This window comes from Lactuca saligna, chromosome 5 (assembly GCF_052625555.1).
Source record: "Lactuca saligna cultivar CGN05327 chromosome 5, ASM5262555v1, whole genome shotgun sequence".
Lineage (NCBI taxonomy): Eukaryota > Viridiplantae > Streptophyta > Magnoliopsida > Asterales > Asteraceae > Lactuca > Lactuca saligna.
In genome coordinates this window covers 33,348,480-33,372,356 of record NC_136421.1, presented here as the reverse complement: position 1 = coordinate 33,372,356, position 23,877 = coordinate 33,348,480, and the positions used below count along the sequence as shown (strand labels likewise).

Sequence of the window (23,877 nt, the reverse complement as noted above, 5' to 3'; positions counted from 1 at the left end):
GATGAGGAAGGATCCAAGATCATTGAAAAGAAAACAAACACAATCCTATTGAAGTCTCAGCGCAAAGGCGAAATGTTTCCATTAAATCTGAACCCGATACGAGGGAAACCTGTTGTATGTCTTTTAACGAAAGCTCCTTCTAATGAAAGTTGGCTATGGCATCGGTGACTCTCACACCTTAACTTCAAAGACATCAACAAGCTAGTTCTTGGTGATCATGTGCATGGTCTGCCACTTCTAAAGTTTGACAAGGAACATTTGCGCGCTGCATGAAAAATGGGAAAGCAAAGCCGGAAGTGTCATCCTACACGTGTTAACACAAAGATCATCAAACCTATTGAACTTCTACACATTGACCTATGCGGCCCATCGGCCATAGAAAGTATCGGTGGTAGTAAGTACATTATTGTAATTGTTGATGATTTTTCACGTTTTACCTGGGTTTTCTTTCTTAAACAGAAATCAGAGGCGTCTTCAAAGCTCAAAAACTTTATAAAGCAAGTGGCGCTTTAACTATGAAAGGTGGTTAGAAATGTCTGAAGTGACAACAGGTTGGAATTCAAAAACCAAGATTTATAAGAATTTCTTACTAAAAATGGAGTGTCTTACAACTTCTCTGCTCCCTATACTCCACAACAAAATGGTGTAGTTGAAAGGAGATACCATTCGTTGTGTGAAGCGGCCCAAACCATGCTCAGATTCACATCCTTACCTCTGTACTTCTAGGCTGATGCGATTGTAGCTGCATGTTATACCCAGAATAGATCCTTCCTCAATAAGCGATTTCCCATCACTCCGTATGAAATTTTGACTAATCGCAAGCCAAATGTCAAGTTTTTCCATGTTTTCGGTTCCAGGTGCTTCATTTTTAACTCTAAAGAGAATCAAAACAAGTTTGATGTAAAAGCAGACGAAGGAATTTTTCTGGGTTACTCGCTTACTTCAAAGGCATATAGGGTTCTGAATAAACGTTCAAAGAAAATCGAGGAAACCTATTATGTGACATTTGATGATAAGTACATGAAGAAACTTATGTCAAGAGAAGGACCAATGGAAGAAATCTTTCCTAAAAAAGGTCAAGTCTCGGTTACAATATCCAATATGTTTGAAGAATACATGATGCTCTTTGATGAACTGAAGAATGCCATTCTCTTTGAAGAGAAAGCTGCTGACAATAAGGTTGACAGCTTGAAAAAGATAATCGACGAAGCTGCAAAATACATGGAAGGCAAAGCTAAAGTTCAAAGAGAAGCTCAAGATCAAAGCGAACCTCAAAGCTCATGCAAACCTGTACCTAAACTCTCCACATTCTAGGGGGAGGGTTCGTCCTTATCAAAGCAATCTCATTTTCCTTTCTAGGGGGAGAACCTATCTCCAAAAATGAACCATGAAAGTCTAATCGAGGGGGAGAATTCTGAACCTGATGTTGAAATTGTCTCATCATTCGAGGGGGAGAATAGTAATACGAATGATGATGACACTCAATCAAAATTTGAAGAAGAAATAGATGTTGAATTAGATCCTGCTTATGATCCGAAGTTCCCTCCACTCACAAAATGGACACGAGATCACCCAAAAACTCAAGTAATTAGTGAATCACATGAGGGGGTTCTTACAGGCTCTCAACTGAAAGTGAAACAAACTGCTTTATTCTCTCAAGTAGAATTTTGTATGTTTAATTCATTTGTTTCCAAGATTGAGCCAAAAACAATCAATTCTGCACTTGATCACTCCGATTGGATACAAGCAATGCTAGACGAGCTAAATGAGTTCAAGCGAAATCATGTCTAAAGACTGATTCCCACACCAAAGGATGCATCTGTGGTTGGTTTAAAATGGGTATTTTGGAACAAGATGGACAAAGAAGGGAATGTGATATGCAACAAGGCAAGGCTAGTGGTTAAGGGATATTTTTAGGAATAAGGGATAGACTATGAAGAAACCTTCGCTCTTGTAGCAAGGTTAGCATCAATTCGGATATTTCTGGCATACGCTGCTCACAAGAATTTTGAAGTTTTTTAAATGGATGTCAAGTGTGTGTTCTTGAATGGAGAACTAGAAGAGAAGGTGTATGTTAAGCAACCACCTATATTTGTGAATGAGAAGTATCCTGATCATTGTTATATTCTAGACAAGGTGGTCCACGGTCTAAAGCAAGCCCCAAGAGCCTGGTATGAAACACTAACTCGCTTTCATAAAATTTCAAAATTCAAACAAGGTTCGGTTGACCCAACCTTCTTTTGCAAGAAAGAGGGTGAACACCTAATGATCATCCAAATTTATGTCATTAACATCATCTTCGGTTCTATGAATCTTAGCTTAACAGTTGAATTCCAGAAGTTGATGGAGACTAAATTTGAGATGAGCTTAATGGGTCCTATTAACTTTTTCCATGGACTGAACATAAGATAAGGACCCGAAGGCATATTCATTAATCAGGAGGCTTACACAAAGACTCTACAGGCGAAGTTCGGTATGCTAGGAGATTCTAAAGTAAAGGTTCCAATGGAATTTAGAATGAAGTTATCACCATCTCTGGAGAAACCAGCTGTTGATATGACACTCTATCGTCAGATGATAGGTTCTCTAATGTATCTAACAACTAGTAGACCATATATTATATTTTCTGTCTGGTATTGTGCCAGGTTCCAAGCTAATCCATGTGAACCTCATATGGTGGCTGTGAAAAATATCTTCAGGTATTTGAAGCGAACTTCGTCTCTCAGTCTTTGGTACCTAGTAAAAATCGGCTTCTTTGTTCAAGCGATCTCTGATGCTGATCTGGGAGGATGTGGTCTAAACCAAAGGAGCACCACTAGCAGGTGTCAATTCCATGATGAAAAACTCTTTAGTTGGCAATCCAAGAAACAAACGTGTGTGTCTCTTTCTATGGCCGAAGACGAATACATCACCGCATCATCTTGCACTTCACAGGTCATATGGATATAAAGTCAACTTAGAGACTATGGCATAAACATGAAGAAAATTCCCCTCTACTATGACTCAGAAAGCACTATTCGGATATGTCACAACCCAGTTCAACATTCAAAAATGAAACATATAGCACTAAGATACCACTTCATCAAGGATCATGTAGAAGATGGTAACGTTGAAATCCACTTTGTTCGATCAGCTTATTAATTAGCTGACATTTTCACGAAAGCCTTACCTGAAGCAAGTTTTAATAAAATACTCCAAGGCTGAGGAATGATGGAAGTTGAATCTGTACCAAAACCACTTTCGCCTCATTAAAACTAGAAAAGCGAAATCGAGCGAACGCTCGGTCTATTTTGGTTCCAGATTTTTCTAAAACTGAAATTAACCGGACGCTCAGTCCATTTCGCTTCATCTCTCCAAAGGTGAGGTTCCAGTTGTATAATTTTTGTACACTATGTATGTCTTTTCTCAATTAATTTTATGTTTTTATTTTCTTTTCATATAATCAAAAAATCTTTTCTTTTCTGTTTTTATTTCTTTTTCAAAAAATTCATAAAATCCACAAATCTTTTCTTTTCTATTTTTATTTCTTTTTCAGAAAATTCATAAAATCCAAAATTATTTTCTTTTCTGTTTTTTTATTGTTAGTGTTCCCAAAAATAAAATCAAAATGATCAAAAATATTTTATTTTGTGTTTAGTTTTATTCATTTTTCTATTTCACAAATAAAATCAAAATATTAAAAATATCACACTGAAAGGACTCATGGACAACTTCTAATGTTGAAGTTGGGGCAGGTATGACTCTATTTATCTTTGTACTAGCTAAGTGTCCCTAGAAGCATACTGTTGCATGTTGACTGAAGCCTCAAATACTTCAAGTGAAGCCTTAATGATTTGATATATACAAATCGATTCTTCCCAATCAGGCTAATAAAATCACTTACGTCACGAGCTACCTTACTCTTCTCATATTGAGTAAAGAGTTATCTGCTTGGTCACTTTCTCATAGCAGAGGTACTTTCGGTTCTTTCACCACCTCATCACTTTTCTCCATCATATTTCACTTCATGAATGTAACCCTTAAGACTCTCAGAAATTACCACTAAGGTTTATGGTTACACAACATCTGCGTTAATGATCTTAGTTTCCTTTCACCACGTGCTAAGTCAAACCCAAAATCCAACACCTATAATGACACGGTGAACAATTAAACGTTCTAGTCTTTACCCAAGTATTAATGAAAACACTTTAGTGGGAGGTACCAAGAAATCTCTTTTAATTTTTTGAGCGATCTTTTTGAAATTGTCTAATACCAAGACTTTTCTACCCAAAAGATCCAGATAAATTTTGTTTCTGAGATTTCTACAACATCATCAATTCACTGAAAAATTTTCAAACCTACTTGTTTTATAGGCCACATCGGTCTCACAAGTAATTCATCTCACTTTCGGTCTTATATCAAGCCCCGTAATGATATTGAAGTGAAAGCCACCCTAATAGACTTATACTAACAAGATCCTTTCAATGCTTCTCATAAGCATCTAATCGTATTTCAACGGGAAACCACCCTGACACTTATAAGTCTCTCTTGACTCTGAAGGAATAGATTCGTGGCCGGGATCCACTGCTTCATGTCTTAATTGACATCACTTATATCCCACAAATAGTTTGTTTTATTTCTTTTTCTTTGGCACACTCTTGCACGAAGATCTTCTTGATTTTCCACAAGTCTTGATCATGGTACTAATGGCTATATCTCTGATATATAGTTTTGGTTCAATATGCTGAGATGGCACACTATGTTGGGAGCGAAGGCTATTTATTCCGTGTGAATCGAAAGGGTGAATCAACATTTCAAAAGGAATTTGAAACATTTCAAAATTAAAGAGGCAGTGAAAGGATAAGATTCAAATAAAGGCGCGTGAGAAGATCGATCGTCACGCCGACTTACACGCTTTTTGGGGTTTATGGTTGTCAAATCACACCCAATTAGGCGTTGATTCAGAAATTACAGCTATATTGTCATCATTGAGTTTCTCTCACATGGATACCGTATAAAAGGATTCTTTCTTACTCCTTTTTACTTTACCATTCACATACTCTCTCAAGAATTCAAACGGCGATTTCTCTGCATTGTTCATCTTCTCCACTTCAAGCTTCATCAATGGCAGATTCATCATCCCTTCATGAACAAAGTGAATAGTCCTCGCTTCTCACCATCAAGCCAAATCAAAACCTTATCATCGAACTATCTCCTTTCCAATATGATCCTTACATGCTTCAGGTAGTTGAATGCCTTAAATATTCACCACATGTGATTGCCCTCACCAAGGTGGAATCGGTCCTAATGTTACTCATTTCTCAAGTCTACTCAACGACGCTATTCGATAAAGTCAAGGAGATGATTTTCTTTGAGATATTTAACCATAAGACTTCGATTTCAAAGGCTAGGTTTTGTTCATTGCTAGGGATTTCCGTCAACGATTCCATGATCAACCCAGATTCAATCACTACGACTCTGTTGTTCACCATGTTTTATGATATGGGGTACACCAAAGTTCTTACAACAGTGATAAAATTCAAGAAGTCATGTCTTCTCCACAATGGAGAGGGTTGCAGGGTCTGATGGGGCAAGAAAAGCATTCATGACTCTTCTTTATGGTCTTTACCATAGGGTCAACATGGACTACGGGTCTATTATATGGACTCAACTGGTACAAAGCCTTAACTCAGCTTCCCGTTATTCTGAAATTTCTTGTGGCATGTTTTGGACCTTATTTACTCAATGGGAAATGGAGAAATTCCACATTCAAATAATGGCGGATTCCTTGATGTCATCGATAGCCACTTTTCACACGACAAAGATTATTGTGGCTGATCCAACCAAACTTATGTTCATCGGTTCAGTTCCTGTATTAATATACAATTGTGTTTTTGGGGAAAGCAAGCTCATAAATGAATACAAGAAACTTCCTCATATGGGACCGAGACAGCTCACCCCTGAAATGTAAAGCTCGCTCGATGTTTCTGATAAACCAACAAAACAACGGAAGAAGGCTGATCAATGAAAGGGCTAGAAGGAAGGATCATCATCTAAAGTTGCTACGCCTAAAAAGCAAAATTCAGAACAGGCATCTCCTTCCGCTCCTAAGAAGCGAAATATCAAGAACAAGGCACACAAGCCAAGAGTTCAGTCTTCAAGCGATTCAGAATATGTTCCCTCTGATCATATACCCGAACAAGAGTCAAGTGACAATGAAGATTCTCCTAATGAAGGTTCGGTATGCGGTGCTTCGCTTCCACCTTCACCACCTCATGAGGTTAACCGAAACTCGCCTCCTTCCTCTCCTACTCACTCTGTTCCAATAACAATTTCTCCATGCCCTCCTCCAACATCATCTCCAACTACAACTTCTATTCCAATACCAACCCCCTTATTCACTGAAATTACCACCACCACCACAACTATAACCAAACCTCCAATTCATGTCAACATATCTGATACGGAGGTACCTACTTCAGGAACCGAAACCCCTATTACCTCTAAAACTTTTTCACCACCCAACTCAAACAAATCTGACATTATTCTCAGTGGGGAGGATATTCAATTTGATTCCTTCTACTATAGCCCCTACAGAGTTCACAGCGATGATGATGATGATCCTGTGACGAAACAACATTTAAAGGATCTCAATGAGAAGCTTGACAAGCTGATTTCCTCTTCCTCTTCTACTCTAAGAGAGACTTACTCTGAGACTTCAAATAAATCCATGATGGCAACTTTTGTTAAGGAACATGACTCTTTTATTTCCCAAGCTTCCAAAGCCATTGAAGCTTCCACATCCTCTTGCCAAAAAGCGACTACTGTTGTTGAAGAATCCACAAAAGAATGCAAGATAGCGACCAAAAACATCAAAAAACTAATTTCTGATGCTAATATCTTTCTTGTATCTCTTCAAGTGGTTGCTCAAAAGAACGTTGCAACTGTTACTACCACTGTTGATAATCTCACCAAATCACTTCACTCTGAGAAGAAGCATTTTGAAGAAATACACCAAAGCATCAAGTCTGACAACACCAAGTTTCGAACATCAGTTAATGCTCGTCTTGATAAACTCCAAGCTGATCTTGCTTTGGAAAACAAAGTCATGGATGATCTTTCCCCAAAAACCACACAGCTTAAGACTCAAACCTTGAAGCTCACTTAGACGACCAAGGAAATTGTTGAACTCAATTCAGAGCGAGTTGTTATCAAAAGTTGTGTTGGTGATGTGCACTATCTTCTCACCAACCTCCTAGAATCTCGTGATTTGGTTCTTACTATCACTGTCTGAAGGCACCTAGCTAAGACGCCGAGACCTTCTCTTACAATACTGAGTCGGATAGAAGGTGTTCCGAAGATTGTTGTCCCTCCAAAACAAAGGGGGAGAAGTAAGTCAGGGTCAACCACAACAACCTCCAACAAGCAAACCTACTTAAATTTCTTCACAACCGATGGTCACCACTGAACCGAAGGGTAATGAAGCTTCAGGTTCTAGTACGAAGGACAAAGGTAAAAATACATCGGTGATAGTGATGAGGAAGAAACCGAAGAAGATTCTCTCAGAAGAAAGCAACCTGACTGAGAGATTGATGACAAAATTTGCATTGCGAGAGAAGAAGAAGAGAGGGAAAGAAAACAAAAAGAAGCACACGATACAATGGAATTTAGAAAAACTCTATTTCCTTTGTGGTCATTGGATAAACTATTAAAAGAATCAATTGAGTCCCCTAACACTCATTAGCTTGAACCGGTCATCTCATTTGACTGTGAAAATTTGAGAGACTCTCAGTTTGACATGCCTATTACCCGAAAGGAATTTCTGTTTCATTACTTTGAGTCAACAGTTTCTATTCCCTCTCCTGACCCGAAGGTTGATCGAGAATTAATTGACTACTATCTCGCATTGTCTCAACCACAATACTTGACCTGGAGCGCACAGAAGATCACATCGGTCAAGGTATTGAAACCAACTTTTGTAAGGAGTTTTATAAATGCGAAGTTTAAGGTGACTTGAGGCTCTGATAGCTCGGTTCATTTGATCTCTCTTGCTGATCTGCCGAACTTAAACCCACATGACTGGATCCTCCTGAACAACATTCTGCTACTTGATCAATAGCATTATAGCCTATCATCGATCACATCATATGGATTTTGGTGTGATATATTCATGAGGTTACCAAGATGGATCAAGAGATCGCCTGTACCTTAAGGAAGAAGCCCACAATAAAACTAATTGGGAAGGCAAGCGACATTAACAGGATGCGGATGAGCAGGATTGAGACGAAGTATCACACTATGATGTTCACCATAGCCGAAGGCCAAAAGTGTTTGTTCACTCTTGATGATAAACACATGTTCTCCACTATGTGTATAGAGCATTCTTGATACCATTCACAGGTGTAATCAAAACAGTGAAGTTGATGAGAAAAAAAATTTCGGATAAGCTTCGGTGGTATATTGCCTTCAGTCAAACTCTTCTTGCCATCATACTGAAGCTATTCAAGACTATGAAGAAATCCACTCTCACTCAACCAAAATGATCTCTTGCCTCAATTGATGCAAAGGGGGAGATTGTTGAGTCTAGGAGTTGCGTCATTGGGCTAGTTTACTAGATCCATTAATGTTATGGTATGGGCCTCTCCAGCCGTGTTGTCGTAATTAGGGTTTAGTATATATGATGCATGTATGCATCGTTATTGGTATGCTTCTTGATAATTATATTTTTGATTGTACTGTAACCCTAGCACACCTCTATAGTAGAAGTTCTGTGTCGAGCTCTTCTGAGGTGTTGCAGTTTTAATCATTCAGCACTTGTTTTATTCATTGTGTGTTTTTGCTATTGTTTACTTTCTAATTTACTTGTTAAGAATCTAAACAATCTTAAAAGAGTTTACAACTCATCAGAAGGCCCTCATGTTCCTATAAGAACAATTGTAAGAGATGTTGTTCCTTAGCTTATGGGTTAGATGAGACTCGTCCAGCTCCTCTGAAAGCTGATGATATTGAGAAGTTGCATGTTGAACAAATCGCCTTCTCTAAAATGGTGTTCGGTATTCCTCCTTCTCTTTTGAACACATTAAGTTGTGTAAACCAGCAAAAGAAATTTGGGACACTCTCCATGATTTAATAGAAGGTTCTGAAAACATGAAAGACAAGCATCTCACTTTGGTTGTCAATGACTTTGACACCTTCATTACCACTCTTGGTGAATCAGAAGCCTCAGCCCCTAACCGCTACCGTATAGTAGTCAACAACATGACTACGCATGGGATTGTCCGAACTCATCTAGAGTACAATCTCAAGTTCATTAATAGCCTCGGTAAAGGATGGGGAAATGTGAAGTCTTGTCTCTAAAGTAATGGCTCCTTGAAAAAGTTCAAGCACTATCAACTTTTTGATGAACTTCAGGGACACGAATCCAATGTTGCTCAAACCATAAGAGAACTCTCTGGCGGTCCTCTTGCCCTTGTCAGCTCCTATAAACCAACCATTCTAAATCCTTCCATCTCGGATCCTTTCAAATCGAGTATTCCATTAGTTCAATCTTCCTTACTTGTTTTACCCACACAAAACTATCTTGTTGATGCCTCTGAAGCTATGGATTCTGAACTCCGCTTCCAACAAGAATTTTCTCTACTCTCCATGAAATACAAACATCCTTTTAATCCATCTTATAAACCATACCAAAATCAATTTCATGCTCCTCACGAAAATAATCCTCAACCCTACTCTCCTCTGGAATCACAACCACCTTCGGAAAATCCTCCCTCATAAAAACTGAACATCTAAAAACCAGCCTGTAGTTCGAAACCATCGAAAAAATCAAAATCAGACAAGCCAAAAATTATGTGTCGCAAGTGTGGACATGCAAACCAAATTGTGTCTCAGAAGTGTGGACATGCAAACAAATCCACATATTACGCCTGAAGAGCTCAAGAGATGGCAGAAACTGAAAGAGCCTTTGTAACAACTATATCAAGGGATGTAGAAGGATATTGGTCATCCAGAGATGATGATGACATTGTGACTGGAAGGAACATGTGCTTGATGGTGAGACAAGCTGTTGAATGTGATGAAGGATATTGGTCCTCTTGGTCTGAAGATGAAGATGATGTTGTTAAACCACATTACTACTACATGGCCACCAACGATCCACCTGGTCAAAGCATCATTCAGCAGGTAAAATCTATGATTACTGATAATAACTTTGATTTGTCTCTTTGTGAACCTTATCTAACCCGGATCCAAATAGATATGAGCACCATCTATAAAGCCTATGAGTCAGCCATAGAAGCCATTGAGAAAAAGGAGTGTGAATTAAATCGTCTTAGGTTACATTTTGAGGATAAAAAGTTAAAAATCGAGTCTTTAGAGCATGAGCTTGTAAGTCAAAAGATGAATGTATCATTTTAAAAGACAAATGTGAAATCACCTATTTTGAAAGAAATGTCTTGATTACTCATACCAAACGTCTCAATGCTAAGATAGATGCTTTGCATAATTCTATTGACATACTTGAATCAAATCTACAAAAGACTCATAACTTTCATCATCCGTGGTCAAAAGCTCCTGGTCTTAGAAGTGAGTTTGTGAAATCAATTGCTTGTCCCTTGAAGGAATTGTAAAATTTGAAATTTATGGGAGAGGTTCTAAACATCAAAAATCAAGACACCCCTGTTTCTCCCTTTTCACCCCTTCCTGAGACAACAGACCACTTTGCATCCCTAATTCCTGAGTTTCAACCCATAGTTATTAAGAGTCCCGATTCCATGCAATTTCTGCCTCTGATAAACATGGACCTGAATCGGACCTCTAATACTCAAGAATATGTCATTCAAAATTCATACCCAAGCCCTCCTAACAACTGTAATATTGAGAAAGTCTTTCCAGAATCAACTTCGTCTGAACCATTAGATTGTGTCTGGGCATCCCTAGATAGTGAAGTAGATGATTCATGTGATTCTGAACCACAAGTAATTTCAAAATCAAGCCTGGTTCCCATTAAGCCTGTGTTCAATAATCCTTCAGAAGGACAGTCTGCGAAATCCTCATCTCAAACAAATAGAAAGCCAATGTTGAATAGGAAGGATATAGTAGATCCTAAGGCAGAAGCTCGAAATGCCCACAAAAAGGAAGTTAAGACTAGAAAAAATTCAAGATTCCTTGATAACTCCAAAAAGAGTGTATCTCGGAATTCTTATTCATCAACTCATAGTCAAAACTCCTTCATACCTACTAAGATCCTTAAGAGACCTTCTAACTCTCTCAGTCCTTTATAACCAAAAAAATGGTCAATACCAATCAGCCTAAATCATGTGTGAATACCATGTCTGTCCAAAACACCTCTCCTTAGACTGTTTCATCCGCTTTCATTGAGAAATCTAATGGCACAATTTTTAAACCCAAATTTTCTAAAACAAATGTGTCATCAAGAAAATCAAAAGTTGCTGAGAAAACAATCATTTCAAAATCTTCAAAGCAACATCTTGTATGGAAAATCAAATCTCACATTGATACACCAATAGTTCCGAAGGTCACGGTTGTTCCCACCACTTTAGAAAAACCAGGTCCGAAAAAAGCCATTACGAACCCTCAAGTCATTAAATATGACTACTGGATAGATGAAAAGACATTCAAATGTTATCTATTTCCCAAGAACTCAAAAGACGTTTCCAGGAAACACAAAGTTGTTCCAAAGTCAAAATCAAAGACCAAAGCCCACGCCCATGTCCCTAAATCTAACTCAGAGCCTAAAAAATCCACTACTCACTAATTTTGCAGGCACTTCGTGCTTCAGAGCAAGAAAAAATATGGTATATTGATAGTGCTTGCTCCATGCACATAACGGGGAAGAAAGATTTTCTGTGAGATGTAAAGCTTTCTCCTAATGTTGGTTATGTGACTTATGGAAACAACCCAAACTCTCAAATTCATAGTTAGGGAATTCTCACCAATGGAAATTTCTCTATCTCAAATGTGACTTATGTAGCTGATCTGAAACATAATTTGATAAGTGTTGCTCAACTCACTGACTCAAATCGACGTGTTGAATCTTGCAAGACGCACAGTTATGTAATGACTGAAGACCGAAAAGAGTGTTTAATCAAGTCAAATCGCAACAAGTACATATACCCACTCGACATCAACATGATTATAGTAAAACCGAAACTCTGACTTCTTTCCAAAGTTGTTTGTGATGTCAGTTTGTTATGGCATCGAAGGATCGCTCATCTGAACTTTCGGTAAATGAATGATCTTGTATCCGGTGAATTGGTGAGAGGTTTACCTCTTCTCAAATTTGAAAATGATCATTTATGTGCTTCTTTTGAGTGTGGAAAGAAATCGAAGAAGGTTCATCCTGTTATAATTGAAAAATCAATCTCGGAACCATTGGAGCTTCTACACATTGATCTTTGTGGACCATCCACTGTAGAGAGTCTTCATCATATGAAATACATTCTTGTGTTTGTTGATGACTTTACAAGGTTCACTAGGGTTTTCTTCCTAATGCTGAAATCAGATATGGCCTCTAACTCATCAATTTTATTAAAGGAATAGAAGTTCTCATCAAACTCCCAGTTAGAAGAATCTGAAGTGATAATGGTTCGGAATTCCCAAATTCCACCATTGAAAAGTTTCTCACCGAGAAAGGAATTGACCACAACTTTTCAACTCCTTACACCCCACAACATAAAGGTGTAGTTGAAAGAAGAAATAGAACTCTTGTTGAAGCTGATCGATCCATGCTAAACTTCATAAATCTACCACTCTACCTTTGGGCTGAAGCCATTTCGACTGCATGCATTACTCAGAATAGAAGTATCATCAATCGTCACCTCAACATGACTCCTTATGAAGCCATGAATGGTATAAAGCCAAGTATTTCGTTTCACCATGTCTTTGGATGTCGATGCTTAATCAAAAACAATTGTGATTAGCTTTCCAAGTTCCAGCCCAAAGGTGATGAAGCAATCTTTCTAGGGTACTCTTCAAAGTCAAAAGCATATCGAGTTCTCAACCATCAAACACGAGTTATTGAAGAAAGTTTTGATGTCACCTTTGATTAAAACTTCGTTTGGAATTCTGCTCCCTTGCATGTTACAACTCACATTATGGAGTCCGATGCTCCAACCTTAGAATGTCCGAATGTTCAGATAATTCATTAAGTTGATTTCGAAAATCTTTGTAACGACGTGAATTTTCAAAACAATTTTTCATTTTTAAAACATACGTTCATTCACAAGATAATATCAAAACATAATATATCTAATGTTATCATTACCATACAAATCCCAGAATCTCAAAACATGAACTCCATGAGTGTGTACAGATCACGTCGGCGCCTTCCCGTGATCCTCGCTAGAACCTGAAACACAAAACACATAACACGGTAAGCATAAATGCTTAGTGAGTTCCCCAAAATACCACATACAACACATACACCTTTCCAGGCCATAACCCTATGGGACCTTCCGGTCCAAGTGTCTCAGGGGACTTCCATCCCGAGTCCCGGTAGACCTTTCGGTCCTACCTTTCTCGACCTTCCAATCCATGTCATCTCGACCTTCCGGTCCTTATTATACATAACATACATAACACATACATATCACATAATAGCATATAGCACATACATCTCATAGCATATAAGACCTTCCGGTCATACATAGGTACCCTTCCATGTACAGTATAGTGAGAAGACTCACCTCGGATAACTCGGATAATCTCGCACATGGATATACTGATCTAGCCTCCGCCTAATCACATAAACAGTATCCTCAATTAAATGATGGCTCTAAAAGGCTAGATTAAATCCCTTCCTACAATCCCACAGAAGGGTAAAAGACCATTTTACCCCTCCCTGACCCAAAAGTCCAAATGTTGACCAAAACCCTAAAGGTCAACGAAAGTCAACAGGAGACAGTACATGGCACGTACCATCTCTGTACGCGGGGCATACGTCGGTGATCCATAATCGGGGTCTCAACCCTTTACGCTACGTGTTCTGAGAGTTACACCCAAGCTAAGTCGCAGTTTCATCCTTTCTTGGATTTTGGTCTTAAACGGTTAAGACATAAACTCAAACTCTAGATCTGACTTCTTTAAGACCACTTAATCCATAAAGTCGAGACGTTTAAGCCTGTGCATGGTTGTAAAGGTCCCTAATCACTGTAACACCTTTCCTTCTTCCTCATAAAGTCTAGATCTCATGCATGGCTCAGTATTCACGTACAAGATTGGATTTTTATGAACATACAACTCATATTACCCTGAAATATGGCAGATCTAGGCCAATAGAGACCACTTGCTCATAAAGTCCCCACCTTGGGACCAAAAACCCAAAAATTGTCCAAGAAGCACAAATCACAAATGACAAGGAAAGCTTTGAGCTTTTACCTTAGAAAGAAGCTCCAACCTCTGAAGAACTCGGATCTACTCTTATCCACCAACTTCTAGGTCCTAAATTGGCTTCCTCTTCTCTTTCAACACCTTGAAATGGCACTTTGAAGCTTAGAATACACACACACAAGCTAGGAACAAAGGGTAGCTCTCTATTAGGGTTTCAATCTCTAGAATGGTGGCTGAGGATAAGGCCTTAACATTCCTTTTATAGTGAACAAGCCACATTTTAGGGTTTGTATCTGGGCCCGCTATGCCCAGCGTAACCCAGGGTACGCCCAGCGTACCTAGGCGAGTCTGCGACCAACTTAAGCGCATGAGTATGCGCAACATACTATTCAGTACGCCCAACGTACTTGTTTGCCTTAATATTTCTTTTAATGGTTTAACTTGACAATTTGGAAGAAGAAGGGTTCAAGAGACGCACCTGAATTTTGGGATGTTGCACTCTTTTTGGACCTTCCGAAACAGCCTTTGATTCGGAATCTCAAACAAAGCAACACTCCACTCCGGTAGTTCCTGTTTCACAAAGTGTCTATGGATTGATTCCAAGTCTTCCTCCATTTGATTCCGAACCGTTTCAACCTTCTCGGGTTGAGGGGGAGAATGGTCAACCTTCCCTTGAATCAACTGTGTATGGATTCTAAGATGCATCTGCTAATTTTGATGACTCCAATCCTATCAACATTGATGACAACAAACATTTCTTTGAGTTTCCTTCTGATGATGATGTCAACCTCTCCAGTTCAGAAGTTCAGGGGGAGCATCACCCTCAAATTCAAACCATTCAGGGGGAGCAACTCAATTCTATTGTTGATATTGGATCATCTGCTGCTCAAGAACATCCAAGGTTACACGCTTGGACCAAGGATCATCCTCCCAACCAAGTTATTGGAAACCCTAATGTTGGTGTACAAACTCGGTCTGCTGCAAGTATTCTAAATTAATGTCATTTTTCAGCATTTATCTCCGTGGTTGAACCCAAATCCATCAAAGAAGCATTAGAGCATATTGACTGGATTACAGCCATACAAGAAGAATTGGCAAAATTTGATAAAAATGAAGTATGGACTCTCATGCCTCCTCCTCCAGATCACCCTATTGTTTGCAGTAGATGGGTGTTTTGCAAAAAGTTAGATGATGCATGAGTTATTATTCGAAATAAAGCGAGATTGGTGGCTAAATGATTTACTCAGATCAAAGGCCTCGACTACGATGAGACTTTTTCTTCTGTTGCACGTCTCGAAGCCATCAAAATCTTTCTTTCTCATGCTGCTCACAAAGGCTTCAAAGTTTACCAAATGGATGTTAATAGTTCTTTTCTTAATGGTGAACTTGACATTGAAGTATATCTTCAACAGCTTCCCGGTTTGCTAATCTTTCACATCTTAATGGTGAACTTGATATTGAACTACTGCTACAAGCTTCGAAAAGTTGTCTACGGCCTAAAGCAAGCTCCTCGTGCATAGTACGAGACCCTCACAAATTTTCTCAAGCGTTCAGGTATTCAACGAGGAATTTTAGATCCCACTCAATTCCGAAGATCAAATGGTAAGCATGTCATGCTAGTCCAAATTTACGTTGACAACATGATTTTTGGGTCTACGGATTCATCAATGGTTATTGACTTTTCAAAAATTATGATCAATCGATTTCAAATGAACATGAACTGGGAGTTGAGCTTCTTTCTTGGTCTCCAAGTCAAATAGACTAATAGATGAATTTTCATTCACCAAGAGAAGTACATTTCTGAACTCCTCAAAAAGTACTCAATGGACACTTGTGTGTCTGCCAAGGTATCAATGGGCTTCAAACACAAGACCTTGGCCGACCCTTCAGGTGTAGCAGTTGATGAAAAGAAGTATAGAGTAATGAATGGATCTTTGCTCTATCTCACAGAAAGTCATTCGGACATCATGTTTGCAACATGTTTGTGTGCCAAATTTCAAGTCAACCCAAAGATGTCTCATCTCTTGGCTGTGAAACAAATTTTCCGTTACCTCAAAGGCACAAAGTGTCTCGGAATCTGCTACCCAGCAAATGAGAGCTTCTTACTTCATGCATATTCAGATTCAAACTATGGTGGACTTCAACTTGATAGAAAAATCACATCGGGTGGCTGTCAATTTTTAGGTGGACGATTGGTTAGTTGGTCATCCAAGAAACAGAGCTACATTGCACTCTTTACGGCTGAAGTTGAATACATTGTTGCTGCAAGATGTACCTCTCAAGTTCTTTGGATGAAGTCTCAATTCTTGGATTATGGTTATCATTTTGAACGCATTCCTATCTATTGTGATTCTCAAAGTGCTATTGTAATTTCATACAATCCAATTCAGCACTCCATGACGAAGCACATTGACAAACAATACCATTTCATAAAAGATCATGTTTTAAATGGTAACATTGATCTCATTTTTGTTCCATCTGATGATCAGATTGCTGATGTATTTACTAAGTCATTAGATGAAACCAAGTTCAATGGTTTTCTGAAGAATAGGGCACGATGATGCCAGATCCTCAGTTCTTTCAAGAGACTTGTTCTCTTTGATGGAAGTATTTGATAGAAAATTGGTTCCGATCTTAAAAATATTTTTTCTTATCTAGGAACTACTTTCTCTTGGAATACATAGGATCATTTTACTTGTCTTTATTTCTAACCATCACTTGAATCTTAAGTTGTACAGTTCATCCTGATCATTTGTTGTTCTAAGTCCACATAGTCATATTGATCACACATTGCATCTCGGAATATACTTCAAAATGGCATCCCGGAATTCCACTCCGGAAAGGTATTGCATTCTATACTTCGTAAATTTTCAAACTTCACTCCGGAAGTTTTCTCAAATCTTGTTCTGGAATGTCTTTCAAATCCTTTTTCAAAAATACTTCAAATCTTTTTCTCCAAAACTTAAAATCATCACTTCAGAATTCTTCTCTGGAATCACAAATAATTTTTTATTCAGGAATCGTAAACAATTTTTGACTCCGGAACCGCAAATAATTTTTCTCTCTGGAAATTGAAGCTTCACTCTGGACTAATATCATTCCGGACCATTTCTCCAATCATTCACAATCCAGAATTCAACCTTTTGCCCTCCGGATCTCAAACTGTCAGGAATTGATCTTTTAGAAACCCAAGAGTCAAAAAGATGAAACGTTTGTAATGGTAACCTTTGAGGATCCTTATATTCCTTGAAATTCATGCCATGTTCACACATCTCCAAAAAGCAACCATCAAATCGTCATTTGAGTTTTCCATTTCTAGCTACAAACCAGCCTACCTTTTCCTTCTCACATCAATTCACCCCATAAAATGGTTACTTATTAAATGCAACCCGATTCAACCTTGGAACCTCATCATTACTTTTCTTAACCCGACCCGTTTCACTTACCTATAAATATTCCCAAAAACTCTCTTTTGCCTCTTTACGCGCTCAAACCCTCGAAAACTTCAAAATCTCTTTGTGTTCATTGTGTTCTTAAAGCTCTCATAACAACTCTTCAATGGCATCTCAAACATCAGCTCAACAACAACATGTCACCGATTCATTTCCAAAGAAGGTTTCTACCAAGAAGAAATCATCAAAAGGTTCATCATCTTCTCAATCTACTAAACTGTTTCTCAGGGATACAACCCAACTATTTTTGATTGATCGCATGGATTTTGAGGACCAATTCGAGTGATGATTGAGTTCATCGCTCATCATCCCATTGCCATTCCACTTACCAAAGTTCCAGAACTACCACTTCCACTTAATATTTTTCACACTGCTTTCAATCAAATTAAAATCGACAAAGGTGTTCTTGAAACCAAAATTACGGGAGATAGGATCGTGCCAGTCCACAAATCAACGGTTCTCAAGGCTATTGGTGTGAATGAGAACCCCAAGGGTTTCAAGCTGCAAGAACTAACTCCAGAGGAATTCCAACAGTTTTTGAACCACATTGGATACAACCAAGGCTATAGGGCAAAGGATTTCAAGAAATCGGTTGTCACCGGCTTATGTATCGTGTTGATGCACTTCATTATTCGAGGGTTATCCGGAAAGCACGGAGGAAAAAAACCCTCAGTCAAGATTGGTTGTATGTTGTATATAGCATCTATTCAGGATGCAACAATGTTGTTGATCATGTGGAGGTGCTATGGTAGGACTTCCGTAAATTCACAATCAAAAGGAAAGCCAATGAGATTTCAAGCCCAAGGTTCCGGGGTTTGACAATTCAGCAACTCTACAAGGAACATTCAGAACCCATTCCGATCTGCAGCATTCCGAAGGAGGTATAATTATCCTTTTAAAATTGTCAAACATTATAGGATTCCGTACCAATCTCCGTTTGGTCTAGTTAGATGACTTCTGGACCATAATCCCTTTTGATTTAATTCATTTGCAACAACATGTAGAAAATTTGGTTGCGTTTGACCCAACACAACCTTCCCCAGTCTCAGTTGAGCCCACTTCAGATGAGGCCAACCCTTCCATGTCCGGACCAAAGGTCAAAAAGTTTGCTAAAAGGAAGACTTCTCCTTCGAAGCCAAAACCTAAAAAGAAATCCAAAGTTAATTCCTCCTCTCAATAGGAAGGAACTCATGACATTCAGGTTGATTCTTTCCTTCTGCACACCCCTGCCATCCACTCATCTGAGGTGCCCCTCGATGTTTCAAAAATACATACGCACATTCATGGGGAGTCTACACATAATCCACCCTCACATTCTCAAAAAGGTGATGTTAGTGTTGGCCATAGTTCCTTGCCTCCCTGGAACACACCAATGTGTCAATTTTGATATCCCACTTTTCTAATCACGCACACACTCCAGAATCCCTGTTCCGAACTCCAAGCATTCAGAGGCTAGAGTTGTCCCCCAGCCTCCAATGCCACTATTGGTCTGATGCCCGATAAGGGTATAGGACGACCAGTGACTAATGATCCTTTGTGGTAAGACTTTGTAAATTGGGCACATTCAAGGCATCCGGAACTTACAAGAACCCAAGTGGAAGCCACTCTCATCTCCATGCGGAACCGAGCCATTCAAATCAACCTTCCTATGTTGTTCCAACAGATGAGCTTGCAAATCCAGAATTCCCATCCGGAGAAACTCCAACATCTCCTCTTCATTCTTCCAATCCTTCAGCTTCAGATGCTAAAATTTCGAAAGAGGTGATGCTTACAATAGATGTTGCACACATTACTAATGCTAATGTGCTTTCCTCCATTCAACTTCATCGAAATCCAACTTTATCCAAGTCTGCTTTTGATTTTGGATCCTCATTATCCACTAGAGATAAATTTGAATCAGCACAAAAGCTTCATGATGATGCCACCAACAAATTCGGTTCTTCTGTCACTCCAGAATCTCCAAAACTCGATCCTCAACCTTTAAGCTCAGACAACGGATCCTCTGCGGGAAACCATATAGATTCATTTACCCTTTTGGATATTCAATCCAACATTTTAGACACAATGAAGAAGGTTACAACTTTTGAGACTTCCATGGATGAGCTCAACACCAAGATTAATACAGAGGTGTCCGGACTGGACTCCAAGCTAGATGCTATTCTCCAGTCCTTATCTCATTAGTTTGGATCCTCCAAGGAAGAAACGGAAAATTAATTAGATCAACTGATCTCCACCCAGCTCAAGCATTCCATTGAAGAAGTTGAATCTAAGTATGATGCTTTAGTTGAGCATTATATCAACACCATTACCACAATGCTCAAGGTCCATAATAACTTGGTAGATGCTACCAACGATCTTATCAAACAAACTAACGTTCGCCATGAAAAGCAAATTCAGAGGCTGGAGAAGGAAATCAGGAAATAGGATAAAATGAACCTAATCATCTGGCAAGTCCTCATCAAACTACTCTGCTCCACTTGGAACATTGTTGATGTTCTGAATGGCAAGTTTGACGAGATGCTTGTTATCCTTGGACATCTATTCGATCATCTCTCCTCCCAAGCGCCCACTTCCGAAGCTTATGATGCGCTTACTCGTTAACTCAATACTGGTCTTCAAAAAGTGTTTGAAAAATTCACTGATTTGAAAGATTCACTGTCACTTGCACCAGATTCTCATGCCACCAACACAAGAGGGGGAGAAGGCCCTAGCCATGTCTGAAAGCCTACCTCCGAGTTCACACTTCGAGATGAAAGTGATGATGATGAGCTGAAAAACCTTTCCGCATCATCTCCCAAAGTTTCAAAAGCCAAAGAAAGTGAAGAAGAGGAGTATATGTCTATTGGAGTACTTGGTCTTGAAGCTCCAAACAATCCTTTTCTGAAGGTATTGTATGAAGAAGAAAGGAATATCTAGTCTACAACTTCTTGGCCATCTACTTTTCCTGATGCTCTTCTTACGACAATTCAAATGGCTAAGGCAAAAACACTACTCACCACTCAAGCCTTCCGAGCCACTCCGTCAATGTTACCTCCAATTTCAGCCTTAAGAATCAATCCAATAGACCAGGGTTCCCCACCCCGGATCCCTGATGACATTTCAGAAGAACCTCTTCCATCCTCACCTCCCAAGGTCACTGCGGATGAAAACATGTTATATGTGATCTCCATCCTAAACAAAAGCAAAGAAAAAGGCAAGAAGCTTATCACGAAATCCGGACCTTATCCAATGCAAAAGCTTGGTTAGTCTCAGGAGGAAATAAACAAGGATTTAGAGGACAACATTCGAATCCAAGCGCTCAAAGACAATCAGGATCTAATGCATGGCATTTCTCCTTTCTTTTGTGAATGCATTCTTAAAGTTGTCGATTTAGTACCCTTTATGTACTATGACATTCCTTCTGATGATTTTAAATATCTTGATCTTCCTCTCTCTCCCTTCAACAAATTTTACATCATGTTTGTCCCTCTCCATCCCAGTGATAATCCGGAGGTTACCATCCGGACAGAGCATGAAAGGTAAAAACCTTCTATGCCAAGAATGCACTTCCCCTAAAGGAAGTATAGACAAGGAAGAAGATTACCAAGATTTATGGGTATGGAAATAAGGTCCTCATCAAGTTTGAACTTAACTATCCACTCTTTCAATACCATGTTATCCAAAACAAACCATCTTATCAAACCATCACTGATGTTACCTTCTCGGCGATGAATCTGAATGACATTCTTACTTTAGTTGCTCACTTCTGAGGACTACAAAAAGGTGATATCAGTATGGGTACGTACCATGCAACTCTGAGCTTTCTTAAAGACTATGTTGCGGAATTCAGTCTGCATAACTATGAGTTGGCCCATCTATTCGGAACTGAACATTTTGTTGCCAAAATTGACTTTGTGCTTCCGAAAGTTGAACTGTTAGCCGAAGGCCCTATTGATGATCTGGTTCAAGGGTTTGTGTACAAGACCAAGAAGACAAACAAGAAGTAATATTTTCAAGTCCTTGACAAACACCTGGTTCCTACCAAATCTCTTCAAAAGTTCATCAACCGTGCATCCAAGTCTGAACCTCCAGAACACATAAAAGAAAAGTTTGTGAGTCAGCTATCCTCGTACATTGAAGTCCGAGAATGGTTATTCTGAGTCTACACATTCATCAAAGAAGAAGCGGTCTAAGCTGACTTGATTACTATGTTCACTTAGGGGGAGATTTTTGGAACATGAAAGTGATCCTATACCAATCCGAAATCTATTTGTCAATTCTGAAGTTAAGCTAGTTCTAAAGTAAAGCCAACTCTGGAATTCTTTTGTTTTCGGATCAGTTGTCAAGATGGTAAAGTGAAGATAGAGTTAAGGCATTCCAAAATGAATTTTGTGTCTGGAATGCTTACTGTTCCGGAATCAATATTTTGTCTTTATTCAGTTAATGTAATTTGTCTTTTGTTTGATTTAACCTGTTATAGGACTTAGCTTTATTTGTCAAACACGGATATTTAGAGTTTCAGAAGTAACTTTTTTTAAAGTCCTTTGATTGTAATTGGTTAGTACCATGTTTCATGTACACCTATTTATAGGAGCATTCAATGTCGAATCAATAGATGGATTATTCAAACATTTTAGCATATTGAAGTTACTTTATCTTTCTAAGTATTCTGTCAAACGTTCTTCTTGTTCTTCATTTATTATCTTTACTTTGATCCTTATTCTCATTCTTCATTTATGGCTTGAGCATTTGTTGAATACTTTATCTCAAACATGACTAGCACATTTATTAGCAAGCTGACATTGATCTTAAGCATTTACTAAGGTTTGAGTTTTCAAACCTTGTCCTTGCGCATCAGATTGTCCTTGTTCTCACTATATATATATATATATATATATATATATATATATAGGGTGAGGTTCAATACAGAACTATATTTAACCAAGGAACCAATCGTTTTTTCAACTTTTAGAATTTATTATTTATAAAAAAAAACTAAAAATATAGAAATTCATAACATTTTATCATTTTTCCAATAATAACAAATTCGATAAAAAAATTATCAAATTCACAATGTAAATCTAAATTCACACGGTGAATCCGAAAAATATATTTAACATTCACAATGTTAAGTTATGAATTTAGATATTTTTAACTTTTTCGATAAAGAATGTAACGCCCCGTTTACTTAAATAAATTAAGAAATATAACTCCCGGACTAATTTGTGAAGAATTTTAAATGTTGAGGGTAAAAAGTATAAGATTCAGATTAGTTTGGTAAGTATATATGAAGGCAGTGACTAAATGGTAATTTATAGGACTTCATCTGAAGAGATTATGGAAGATAGGGGGTTGTTTGGTAAATTTCGTACTTAAGTTGTAATGGATTTTAATATTCAGGGTTTAAATTGTAAATATTGGATTTACTTTGCAGGGAATGGGGGAAGGAGGGACTAATTATGTTGTTATGCAATTATGTTTGAGAGTTGGGTATATAAGCCGTGTATTCCTCCCGTCGCACCTGGTGACCCTAAACCTAAGAGTTTTTCTAGCCGTAATGAGTGAAGTCGGTCGCAACCCTATCCTCTCGTGCCTCTCCGATCAAAAAAGCCATTGGCAAACCAGGGTGCCAGTGAAACCTTTTATTGTTGTTGCTCCTGCTGCCGACGAAGGCAGCAAACGTGGTTCCAGCATCCGAGCAAGGGAATATATGGAGCTCGAAGTTACGATGCCGCCTCTGATGCCTCCCTCATTTTGCGGTGCAACCCGTTATCCTCTTTATCTCTTCTATCTTGTGCTCCACTGTTTCATTTCCATTAACCATTGTAACCACCGGGTATCGCCTCAACGAGACTGCCAGACCTCTAGGGCCCCGAGGGCTGCTAACCGTTGATGATAGCGACCACTAGAGCCGCCACTCTTTCTCCAGCCGCCTTTTCAAGATCGGTCACCACCTTTAGTGCCATTGTTGTTGCATCGTACTCCAGTGGAGGTGCAACTTCCCTTCTCTGCCTCCTTCTGTCGTTGTTGCCTCCGTTATGTGCGTCCTGCTGCCACCAAACACCACCAAGAGGGTGGGGGTGCTCCTGTTTCGGGTAAGACTTATGTGTGGGTGTGT

The 23,877-nt window shown here is 38.8% G+C and overlaps 1 protein-coding gene across 1 annotated transcript; it reads left to right on the top strand.

Moving 5' to 3' along the window:
* The first annotated feature begins 12,228 nt into the window (after window positions 1-12,228).
* LOC145045178 (uncharacterized) lies at window positions 12,229-15,848 on the top strand. Its single transcript, XM_078993523.1, has 4 exons — window positions 12,229-12,467; window positions 12,578-12,849; window positions 15,340-15,482; window positions 15,576-15,848. Exons 1-4 carry the CDS (start codon window positions 12,229-12,231, stop codon window positions 15,846-15,848), a joined length of 927 nt encoding a protein of 308 aa, XP_078849649.1.
* Window positions 15,849-23,877: the final 8,029 nt, after the last annotated feature.

Excerpts from the sequence above, each read along its gene's own strand:
- LOC145045178 (XM_078993523.1), top strand. The coding sequence starts at position 12,229 with ATGAATGATCTTGTATCCGGTGAATTGGTGAGAGGTTTACCTCTTCTC. Across the intron at positions 12,468-12,577 it reads TTTGTTGATGACTTTACAAG|TGATAATGGTTCGGAATTCC; the intron begins GTTCACTAGGGT and ends AAGAATCTGAAG. Across the intron at positions 15,483-15,575 it reads CTCCTCCAGATCACCCTATT|ATCAAAGGCCTCGACTACGA; the intron begins GTTTGCAGTAGA and ends TGATTTACTCAG.